We start from the raw sequence: 9,993 nt of genomic DNA on the forward strand, positions 1-9,993 counted from the left end.
CGCCACCCGTGCCCCGCTGCTACCCCAGCTCCTGGCCCACGTCCGCCTGCCCTTTGTGCGCCGCTTCTACCTGCTGGCCCACGTGGAGAGCGAGCCGCTGGTGGCCCGCTGCCCGCCCTGCCTGCGCCTCCTGCGCGAGGCCCGCGACTTTCAGGCTGCCCGTCTCGACCGCCACGACCGGGGGCCCTGCGCCCGCATGCGCCCCCGGCCCTCCACCGGCCTCGCTGAGATCCTCGTCCTTGTTGGCGGCTGCGACCGCGACTGTGACGAGCTCGTCACCGTCGACTGCTACAACCCGCGCACCGGCCACTGGCGCTACTTGGCCGAGTTCCCTGAGCACCTGGGCGGGGGCTACAGCGTTGCTGCGCTGGGCAACGACATCTATGTCACTGGTAAGGCACACGGGGTGTGAGGGTACCCGCTAGGGTGCAGATTTCTCTTGAAAATATGTGGGTTCTAGCAGTGAGACTTGGCCTTTCCTGGGAAGCAGAGAGTTTGGGACTAAGCTTGGGTGCCTGCAGCCTGCTGGCAGGCATGGAGACTTCTGGAGTTGGTGCTGGATTTAGCAGCTGGTCTCAGTCCAGGAGCTATTTTGTCATGACTAATGCTGCTGAGCACGTGGGCAGAAGTCACAGATCTTGTAGTTAGAATTTTCTAACTGTCACTCTGGGGGATATGGGTTACTTTAAGAGGGTTTTGAGTTTCTCTCTGTGAAGAAGGTGTTTGGTTTCAGAGCCCTGTGAATCACAAGCCAGGCCACTTGCTTGAGGCATAGGTGTGTCAGAAAGCCCCGGGTTCCTTAGCCAGCCCCCGTGAGTCACAGTACCTTCCTCAGCACAAATCCTGCCTCCTTGCAGTCCGCTGGGGCTACAATTACTTCTGTCAAGGTGACACCGATGTATAAATTCAGCTGTTAATCTGTATGCAGATGCCTCCTTTGAACTACATCCCCATAGCTGGAGCGGCAGCCCTGCACCGGCTGTAACAAACCCAGGAAACCAGGCTCTGCGGAACAGCATGCCCTGGGTGTGCAGGACACGCTGGCAGAGTTTTGAAGGGCAGGTCTTACGCAGTTGATCAGAAAACTCTGTGTTCTTTAGTCACAAGCAGAAAACAAGGCTCTGCTTTAAGGGCAGGGTCGTAAAAATGGCTCCTTTGGTACAGATGCCCTTACATCCCTTGGGAGCTTCCTGGAGTGATCCCTGGTGGGTCTGTGGAGACCAGTCCTGCCAAGAGCCATTTGCGAGGCTGCTGCTGGGGATTTTGGGTCGTTCTACTTAGTGTCAGTGTGTTGCAGGCAGGGCCAGGAGGTTCCCAAGCTGCCGTTGGTGCTGCTGCCTCAGCAGCTTCTGGGCAGCCACGGAGCAGGGGCCACAAAATGGGACAGAAGTGGGAGTTTAGAGGATGGAGGTGGTGAAACTTGGGAGACTCGTTTTGATTCATGGCTGAGTATGGACTAGGGAGGACGTGGGAGAAATCCTTCCTGGCTCGCTGGAAACAGTGCAAAACTTGCATGAAAATTCTCATGGCACGCACTAGTGCCACCCCCCAGAACCAAAATGCTGCCCCATCGTACAGCCCAGGGCAGCAGGAGGGGCTGTATGCGGAAGGTGTAGCTGCAGCTGTAGCAAAGGTGCTGGTGTTGAGCCAAGTGCTCTGCACCGTCGCCCTTGGCTGTGCAGAGCCCGACTCTGACACGTGTCGTGCTGTGCCACAGGGGGCTCAGACGGGTCCAGGCTGTACGACTGCGTCTGGAGGTACAATTCCAGCGTGAACGAGTGGACGGAGGTGTCGCCCATGCTGAAAGCCAGGGAATACCACAGCTCCACAGTCCTGGATGGACTGCTCTACGTAGTTGCCTCCGACAGCACAGAGCGCTACGACCACACGCTGGACAGCTGGGAAGCCCTGCAGCCCATGCTGTACCCCATGGACAACTGCTCCACCACCTCGTGCCGCGGGAAGCTGTTCGCCATCGGCTCCCTGGCTGGAAAAGAGTCCATGGTCATGCAGTGCTACGATCCCGACAGTGACCTCTGGTCCCTTGTCAACTGCGGCCACCTGCCCCCCTGGTCCTTTGCCCCAAAAACTGTCACGCTCAATGGCCTCATGTACTTCATAAGGTGAGTAGTGGGAGCCATCACCTCCCTCCCGTGTCCCCGTGGGGAGGGCCTGGAGCTTCCCTGGGAAGGTGTGTGGGATTTTGGAGGTATTGGAGGGAGGGCACTGTGCTGGGACAGCACTGCAGTGCTTCCCCTGATGGTACTGGTGGGGCTACCCTTAAAATTGTGTAAAAATGTCTGAGTGTAACCTCGGGCTGGGGAACAGCCAGGTGTAAATCTGGCTGAAGTCAGCAGCGCTGCTTGGAAATTGGCTTCTCGGATTCCTTGGCTCCTGGTTCAGCCCCCCTCGCTGCTATAAATAAGCACATAAGCTCCAAGAAAACATTAAACTGTAGCGCAGGAGAGGACATCTTCCGTCTCAGCAGCGATAAGAAGGCTGAAGATGAAGTGATTGGTCACTATTTTTAAGTGCCTTTCCAAACTGGGACTTAATTACCCATCTGAAGCTGTCCTGATGGCGCAGATACTTCAGTTATCCGCTTAATTAAAAATAAACGGGAAGGCATGCTGGGGCTGGAGCATTTCATCTCCCTCCCTGTGTTGACTCTGAGCAAACAGAGACTTCTGTGAGGGCCTCCAGCCACTTCTCTTTTTTTAATCTCCTCTTGGCTTTGCATAAAGCAGCAGCTTTGGCCCAAGACCTTTTATTTGATCCCTTTGGGTCCAGCTGAGTGTCTTGCTGGCATCTCTTTGAGTCACCTGGTTTCAGTCTGTCCTGCCGGGGTGTTGCAGCTGTTCAGCTCCTTGTCACAAGCTGATTCCATAGAATTTCCTTTTTCTTACCCCTTTAAAATACTGATGGTTGACAGTTCAGGATTTTGGATTGCTTGTACATCTACAGGAGTCAGTGAGGAGATGATCAGGGTCAGGTGTTCTCCCCTCATTTCATGTGCTGTGCATGGGCTGCTGCTCCGTGTAGAGCTATGGGATAATCTTTGGAGGGCAGAGGAGTAGGTAACAAGTAGAAATGGCAAATTCAGTTTTTGGTTTGTTTTAAGAGCTTAGACTAAAGCCTCTGAGTGATGATCCCTTGTGCTGGGACTGGTTTCATACCAGTAAATGTAGCACAGCAGTGAGGCTCAGGCATTCTCTGCAGCCACCCTAGAGCCGATCTGGAGCCGACCCTGCCTGGAGCTGCCTCACAGCCTCTTGATTCCGTCTGTACCAGAACTGTCTTGGAAGGACTGACAGCTCCTCTTCAGCTGCCCTGACCTTGTCCTCCTCACATTCTTGTGTCGGTGTCTCTGTGTCGCAAACGCCCCTCACCTGTCACTGTCGCCCTCCTGTCTGGCAAGTGGGGCGGGTGAGAGAAGCCTTGGGGGATTATGATGTCCCTCTAGCTCTTCTCTCATCCCACCCACCTAAATTTGGCATTGGCGAAGAACTCAAGCAGAGTTTCTAGAATGCAGAAGAGTAATTTTGTGTTCTCTTCCCCAGAGACGACTCGGCTGAAGTGGATGTTTACAATCCAGCAAAGAATGAATGGGATAAAATCCCTGCCATGCTTCAGGTAGGACGTTTGCCATCCTCCAGGGTGCCTTAAGTATTACAAATGGGTTTCATTTACCTTTGGAAAATGAAGAGCTCTTTTGATCAGAACCCCTTGCACGTGGAGCAGGTTTAAATGTACCGGAGTCATGGGGAAAACAAAGTCCTGAATGTGGCAGCATGTCCGGGTGTTCAGCCCAGCATGTGAGAGCTGTGGGCAGTGCTGCTTCAGAGCCTGAGCTGCCACTGACGGGCATGGAGCCTCCTCCAAGGAGCAGCTGCCAGACTGCACCCACCCCCTCAATCAGCTGCCAGATTGGGCAAACACCCCTGATTGTGGTGTGTATTTATTGTTACTTTGCAGGTTCACGTTGGGGGAAGTGTGGCCGTGCTTGGCGGGAAGCTCTACGTCTCCGGGGGCTATGATAACACGTTTGAACTCTCAGATGTCCTGGAAGCCTATGACCCCGAGACACGAACGTGGAGCGTGGTGGGCCGGCTCCCCGAGCCCATCTTCTGGCACGGCAGCGTCAGCATATTCCGGCAGTTCATGCCAGAAACCCCACAGGAGGACGACAGCATCACGCTGGACAACACCATCAGCTTGAGCAGGCAGACCCAAAACCTTCACAACCAGAACCTCAATGAACTGCCTTAGCACAGGAAGCAGCCTGACATAAGTCCCTCATCCAGAACCTGGGCTGCTTCAGGAAAAGGCTGAGGCAAACCAGTGCTTGGAAACAAAACCGTAGTGATCACAGAGGGAATGGGAACTCTGGCTGTTGGATGTGCTGCTGTGTGACCGCAGGCAGTGAGGCCTCTGCTGCTCCCTCAGCCCTTCGCTGCCCGCAGGGACCCGAGACCCCCAGGGAAAATGATCGCACTGACCCGCGCCACAGCACCACCACTGACAGCTTGTGACCAGACACCTTTCACTGGGAGCTCCTTCACCCCACAATACTTTGTTTGCCACCAAACTGCTTCCTTCAGTTTCTTTTTCGGGAGGGGTCTGTCTGGTAAGACAGTGGTCTGGACCCCCCCTCTATTCTGTGCCTCGGAGGGAGACAGGCTTTCTGTGCACGTGTTGGGATTGAAAGGTAGTTATTTTAGGGGGTTTTTTTCTTTTTGTTTGGGGTTTGCATATTTTTTGGCCTATGTAAGATTTGCCTTTATACTTGCCCAAGTGCCCTGGCCAGGTGGGCTGTTTATCTACCTTTGCTGAAGAGCAGCTGCGTGGTTTATTTGTGGAATGTTTCTGGAACAAGCAGAGGCCGAACCTGTGGCACGGCTCCCCAGGAGTGAGTGTTACATCTTCAGGAGAACCTTGAAGTGTGACAGCAGCTCAGGTGTGGCTGGATGCATTTGCTTTTTTGGTCTTTTATTTTTAACCAATAGAAGAGAAGTCTGTATTTTAAACTGAATTCAGAGATGGAAAGCCCGCATACCCAATCACTGCACTCCTCAGCCAGGGGGAACCCGCGCTGTTCCTCAGTCTGGAACACTGACAGTGCCTTGAGACCACGCGCTGGGGTGCAGCCCGTGGGCCCCTGTGGGCAGAGCCTGGCAGGGGGGACACTGGGGCCTGCAATTCGGAGCATCTGCTGCTTTTCTGGGAGCAGCCTGTCCGTGCTGTGCCGTGCCTGCGGAGAGCCGGACGGCGCTGCAGCCCGAGATATTTCTGCTGAGCTATAAATAGTGCTCGCTGCTGGACCCCCAGCCCCACCCGCTGAGCAGCTACAGATAACTATTTATTTTTTGTAGAATTCATTGTGTTGAATCCTCCAGTACAGTTGAACTCCATCCTTTGAAACAAAGGCATTTTACATTTGCAGATAATGTATTTTTATTCTCATAGTTTGTTTTTAAATTTACTTGCAGCTGTCAAGTTAAATAAAACCTGTTACACAATTCTGTCGTCTGAGAAGGGAAAGGGCCTGGAGTGAAATTTTAGTGGGACTGTCTCATTCTGGGAACGCTTAAAACAGAGCCTCTCTGCCTCCTTGGTGAGTAGAGGGGGAAGGCAGAGAGAGCATGGCTGAGACTCTGGGGGTGAGGGTACACACAGGGATCTCCCCCACCCTGGCACCACTCAGGAAATGGTTATAACTCCCCCAGCAACCCTGGATCGTGTTATTTGGGACAGAGATAAGTCCCTACCCCTGACCACAGGAGTTCAGGCACTGTGTGGCTGCTGAAGTGTGTTTCAAGTGAACTTGCAGCTCCATTATCTTAATGCTGAGCAGACACAGGTCCTGCCCCTCCTGTAATGGGGGAAAGAAACAGCAACTGACAGAAGCTTGACAAAATAAAGGAGAAATAAGGCACAAGTTTAACGGAGGAAACAATCCTTTCACATGCGTTAAAGGAAAGGGCAGAGCTGCTCTCTCTGGGGGAAGTTGAGCTTTAATCTTTAATCAGGAGCAGGGTAAGAGGGCTGGAGGAAAGGGGCTCCTCCGGCACCAGCTCCTCCGGTGTCAGAAAGTGATTCACAGTATGACACAAGCAGGTCAGTCCAATCCCCCTGCACGGTGCACAGACACTGACTGGAGTGGCCCTTTTGCACCATTTCTTCATTTGACACTCAATCACATCATCATGGTGACTTCCCTGTAGTCTGGGATGAGAGACTGGCAGGGAAGAAGGGGAGGGGACGGATGCACAACTCGAAAGAACAAGTGTGGCAGAGATTGGCTCAGCCCAGACTTTACTGTGTTTCAGTGGAAGGGTGGCTGCACTACGTTTCACAGTCTTCAGGAATCGTTGTCGTTATAATCAGAGATTGCTCAATCACATCCGCCGTGGAGAAGTTCTCGTCTGAGCACAGTCTCTGCGCAGGAACCTCCTCGGGCAGCGGCCTGTGGGCCAGTGACTCCACAATCACCTCGGCCGAGCCCACCTCCAGCTCTGGTGGCGGCTGCAGCACCACCATCACATCCTTCTCGTCCTCGATGATCAAGTTCCTCAGCTTCCGCTGCCGTGGGTTGTAGTTCTCCACGCGGTCGTGGATCTCCATGTGGCGCCTCAAGTGAGCCTGTGAAGGAAGGGACGTGCAGAGGGGCCTGGTGAGGGCCGGCTCCCTGGCACAGCCCAGAGGCCCCAGAGCTGGGGAAGGCCTCACCTGCCGCGTGAACTTGTAGCCACACTCAGTGCACTCAAACTTCCTCACGCCCTTGTGCCGGCGGATATGGACGCGCAGCTGTTCCACTGCTGGGAAGGGAAGTGAGAGCCCGTGGGCAGCAGCTCCACACTGTACCTGCTCACAGTGATGGCAAGCTGCCCGCGGGAAGGAGGCGGCTCCTGTGGAGCCCTGTGAAAGCCGGAGCCCCAGCGTTACCTTTGAACGTCTTCCCGCAGATGTGGCAGAAGTGGGGCCGCCCCTCCTGGTGCCGGCTGGCGATGTGTCTCAGCAGCGGCCCCTTCTCCGTGAAACGCTGCTCACAAAACTCACAGCTGAATGGCCGCTCGCCGGTGTGCGTCCGGTTGTGCTTGTCCAGGCTCGCTGCCATTATCAGGGGCAGAGAGGGGGAGAGCAGCCAGTCAGTGGCATGGCACGTGCCCCCCATCCCAGCGACCGGGCCAGAAAGGCAAGTGCAGCATAAGCTCCAGGTAAAGGTCATGGGAAACACCAGCTTGTTCCCCTTCTGTGCCACAAGGGCAGTGGAGGTGACTTGGTGTCAGCCTGCACTCACAAGAGCATGGCTTTGCTCCTGGGGAAGCTGCTTTCTGGAGGTCCTGGATGCCAGAGCATGGCGCTTGGTACCAGCAGCACCCAGGGGTACCTTGTGTCCGGAAGGTCTTGCCGCAAAGGTGGCACTGGAAGGGCTTCTCGCCAGTGTGTGTGCGCAGGTGCATGTTGAGGTTGGCTTTCTGCGTGAAGGCGTGGTGGCAGAACTCACACACATAGGGCCGCTCGTTTCTGTGGGCAGGGAAAACTCACCATGACTTCTCCCTCCACTGGTTTCAGCCCCTTGGGTCTCAGCCCAGCACCTCCGGGAAGGGAGCACTCCCTTCAGCCAACCCCCAGTCCTATAGGGGAGGGAGCACAGCCGGAAGAGCCAGGGTGACACAAGGGAGGATGCGGGTCACATCGTACCTGTGCTTGGCCTTGATGTGCATCTGCAGGCCATTGCGGCTCGAGGCCCTGTGCCCGCACTCCTCACACACAAACAGCTTCTCTCCGCGGTGCTTGAAGGCCTCATGCAGGCGCAGCTCTGTCCGGGACAGAAAGCACTTGGAGCAGGTTGAGCACTGCAAGGCCACAGGAGAGGGGGGTTAGGGTACACCCACACCAGACCCACTTGTGCCCAACACCTGGCACTCCCCTGGCTGCTCCAGAGCCCTTCCCACGGCAGCCACAGCAGCACCCCTGGCCTCAGAGACACCCAGTGAGATGGGACAGCCCAAGAGGCAAAATGCTGGTCAGTGCTCAGGTCTATCAGCTGCCCCTGTACACAAAAAAGCCTGTTTCCAGCAGCTCTGTGTCCCCCTGCCTCACTAACAGAGCAGACGGGCCATGGGCACTATTCCCTAGGTCAGGTGTGTGTGCAGGATCATCCCCTTCCCGATACCCTGGTCCCTACCGCGTGGGGCTTGGGTGCACCATGCAGCTTTATCATGTGGCTCTGAAGATCCTTCTTCTGCATGAACTGCTGCGAGCATGAGGAGCACTGCGAGAAAAGAGAGGGAGGTCAGCTTCCAGTTGCCCCCAAAGAGTGGTTTCAGAGCAAGGAGGACCAGTGGGGGAGCAGAACAGATTCCTCGTACGGCTGCAAGAAGCACGTGGTTGTGGTGTCTCCCTGGAGCACGTTCCAGCTCAGAGACAGAGAATGACCCTTAGTGGGCTGTCACAGACGGGGGAAGGAAGCTGGGGGGCTCAGCTCCCCGATGGGCTTGGCCAGGCTGCCCCAGAAGGCAAACACTCACCCCCACTCTGTGCCAGTGTCCAGCAGCATCCACGGGGATGCCGGATGCCGGCACTGCTCACCTTGTATGGCATTTCCCCGGTGTGCGACACCATGTGCAGCCGCAGCTCCATCCGCCGCTTGAACACCTCCGGGCACGCTGAGCACGTGAACACCTACGAGAGACAGGGCGGCATCAGCTTCTGCAGGAGCCCGAGCCCAGCCCGGAGCCCGCAGCTCAGCCCCTGCCAGGCACGTGGCACAGCGCTCAGCCTGCACCCGCAGGACCCGTGTCTTGTGCAGCACAGAGTGTCCTGGCACGCTGGAACACACAGAGTGAAGGTTGTGTGGCACATCGGGCACAAGCTGATACCGTCCTGGTCCCGGCCGTGGGGGTCCCAGCCACAGGGACCCCGGCTATGGAATGTGTGCCATGCGGTGCTGATAGGTGTCTGTTCAGAGCTGAGCATGGCCTGGGGCTCGGAAAAGGCTCCAGTTCCCTTCCTGATGGATGGCAGCTGCACTCCAGCCCAGTGGGGCAGCTCCTGGGAGTACCTGTTCTGATCGGTTCATGCAGTTCCTGGCTTCATGTTCCATGAGATTCTCTTTTCTAAAGTAACATTTGCCACACTTGGAACACTCAAATGGCTTCTCTCCAGTATGTTTCCTGGGGGGATACAAATGGAGAACCCCATCACTGCCTGTCCAACAGCAGATGCACAGACAGGTGTGGGAGGACACAGGGAAAGGTGAGGCAGGTTCTTGCCCATGTTCCCCCAGTGCCACTATTCACAGTCACCCTAAAGCTGCTTTTATGTCACTTTCGGGGCCCCTCAGAGCGTGGTCAGGCTGTCAGTGCCCACTGTGCTCCACAGAATCTTGATTCTGCAGGGCCAAGGTTTGCCCCCACACAGGACTGAGGTGAAATTCGAGACCTCAGGGCAGGGCCCTGCCCTGCTTTCAGAGATCCAGCCCAGAGATCCTCACAGAGCTCGGCTACATGTTCCCCACAGCCCTTGAAATCCAGCCCAGCCCGGGCTGATCTGACAGCCCACAAGGATGATTTGCCATTGCCCACCTGCAGCCAGCACAGCCCCTGAGGAGCCCCCACTGCCGCCTTCCTGAGCCACCGCCCAGGACAGTCACTGCAGCTCTGATATGTTTCAGAGACATATAATCCCCCCCACAGGTCAGAGCACCCCCAGGGGCAGAGGGGACCCTCCTTTCCATCCCGGGGAATGGCGTTGGGACCAGCTGGCAAAACTGTGGTCGCCCTTTCCCCCCCGGGAAGGGACTGAGCCGCGGGGGCGGCGCATCCTCCGCGCGCGCAAGAGGAAGGAGAAGTCGGAGCGTTTACCTGTTGTGCACTTTAAGGTAATATTTGCTGAGGAAGGTTTTATGACATGTGGGGCACTCTACCGGCACCGCTGTACCTTTTCTGCTTCCCGGGGCGGGGGGGCTCTTTTTGCTCCGCAGCGCCT

General features: G+C 56.0%; 2 protein-coding genes across 2 annotated transcripts in view; one reads left to right on the forward strand and one right to left on the reverse strand.

The window, feature by feature from the left end:
• Window position 1: 1 nt before the first annotated feature.
• Window positions 2-5,541, forward strand: KLHL21 (kelch like family member 21; the record flags this gene model as incomplete). Its single annotated transcript, XM_008928740.3, has 4 exons — window positions 2-392; window positions 1,718-2,123; window positions 3,561-3,633; window positions 3,976-5,541. Coding segments are annotated over 4 exons (1,164 nt in total), but the record flags the coding sequence as incomplete, so codon positions are not given.
• A 748-nt stretch (window positions 5,542-6,289) lies between these two features.
• The window catches only part of ZBTB48 (zinc finger and BTB domain containing 48), a gene marked incomplete at its 5' end in the record, with an annotated part of 8,499 nt that continues 4,795 nt past the window's right edge, over window positions 6,290-9,993 (reverse strand). The window contains 9 exons of the mRNA XM_029962363.1: window positions 6,290-6,642; window positions 6,730-6,818; window positions 6,946-7,110; window positions 7,391-7,527; window positions 7,705-7,859; window positions 8,192-8,278; window positions 8,596-8,688; window positions 9,068-9,179; window positions 9,946-9,991. Of these exons, the coding sequence (XP_029818223.1) occupies window positions 6,346-6,642; window positions 6,730-6,818; window positions 6,946-7,110; window positions 7,391-7,527; window positions 7,705-7,859; window positions 8,192-8,278; window positions 8,596-8,688; window positions 9,068-9,179; window positions 9,946-9,991 (1,181 nt within the window). The remainder of the gene's footprint in view (window positions 6,643-6,729; window positions 6,819-6,945; window positions 7,111-7,390; window positions 7,528-7,704; window positions 7,860-8,191; window positions 8,279-8,595; window positions 8,689-9,067; window positions 9,180-9,945; window positions 9,992-9,993) is intronic.

This window comes from Manacus vitellinus, unplaced genomic scaffold (genome assembly GCF_001715985.3).
Source record: "Manacus vitellinus isolate BGI_N305 unplaced genomic scaffold, ASM171598v3 scaffold_46_pilon, whole genome shotgun sequence".
NCBI classification, from domain to species: domain Eukaryota; kingdom Metazoa; phylum Chordata; class Aves; order Passeriformes; family Pipridae; genus Manacus; species Manacus vitellinus.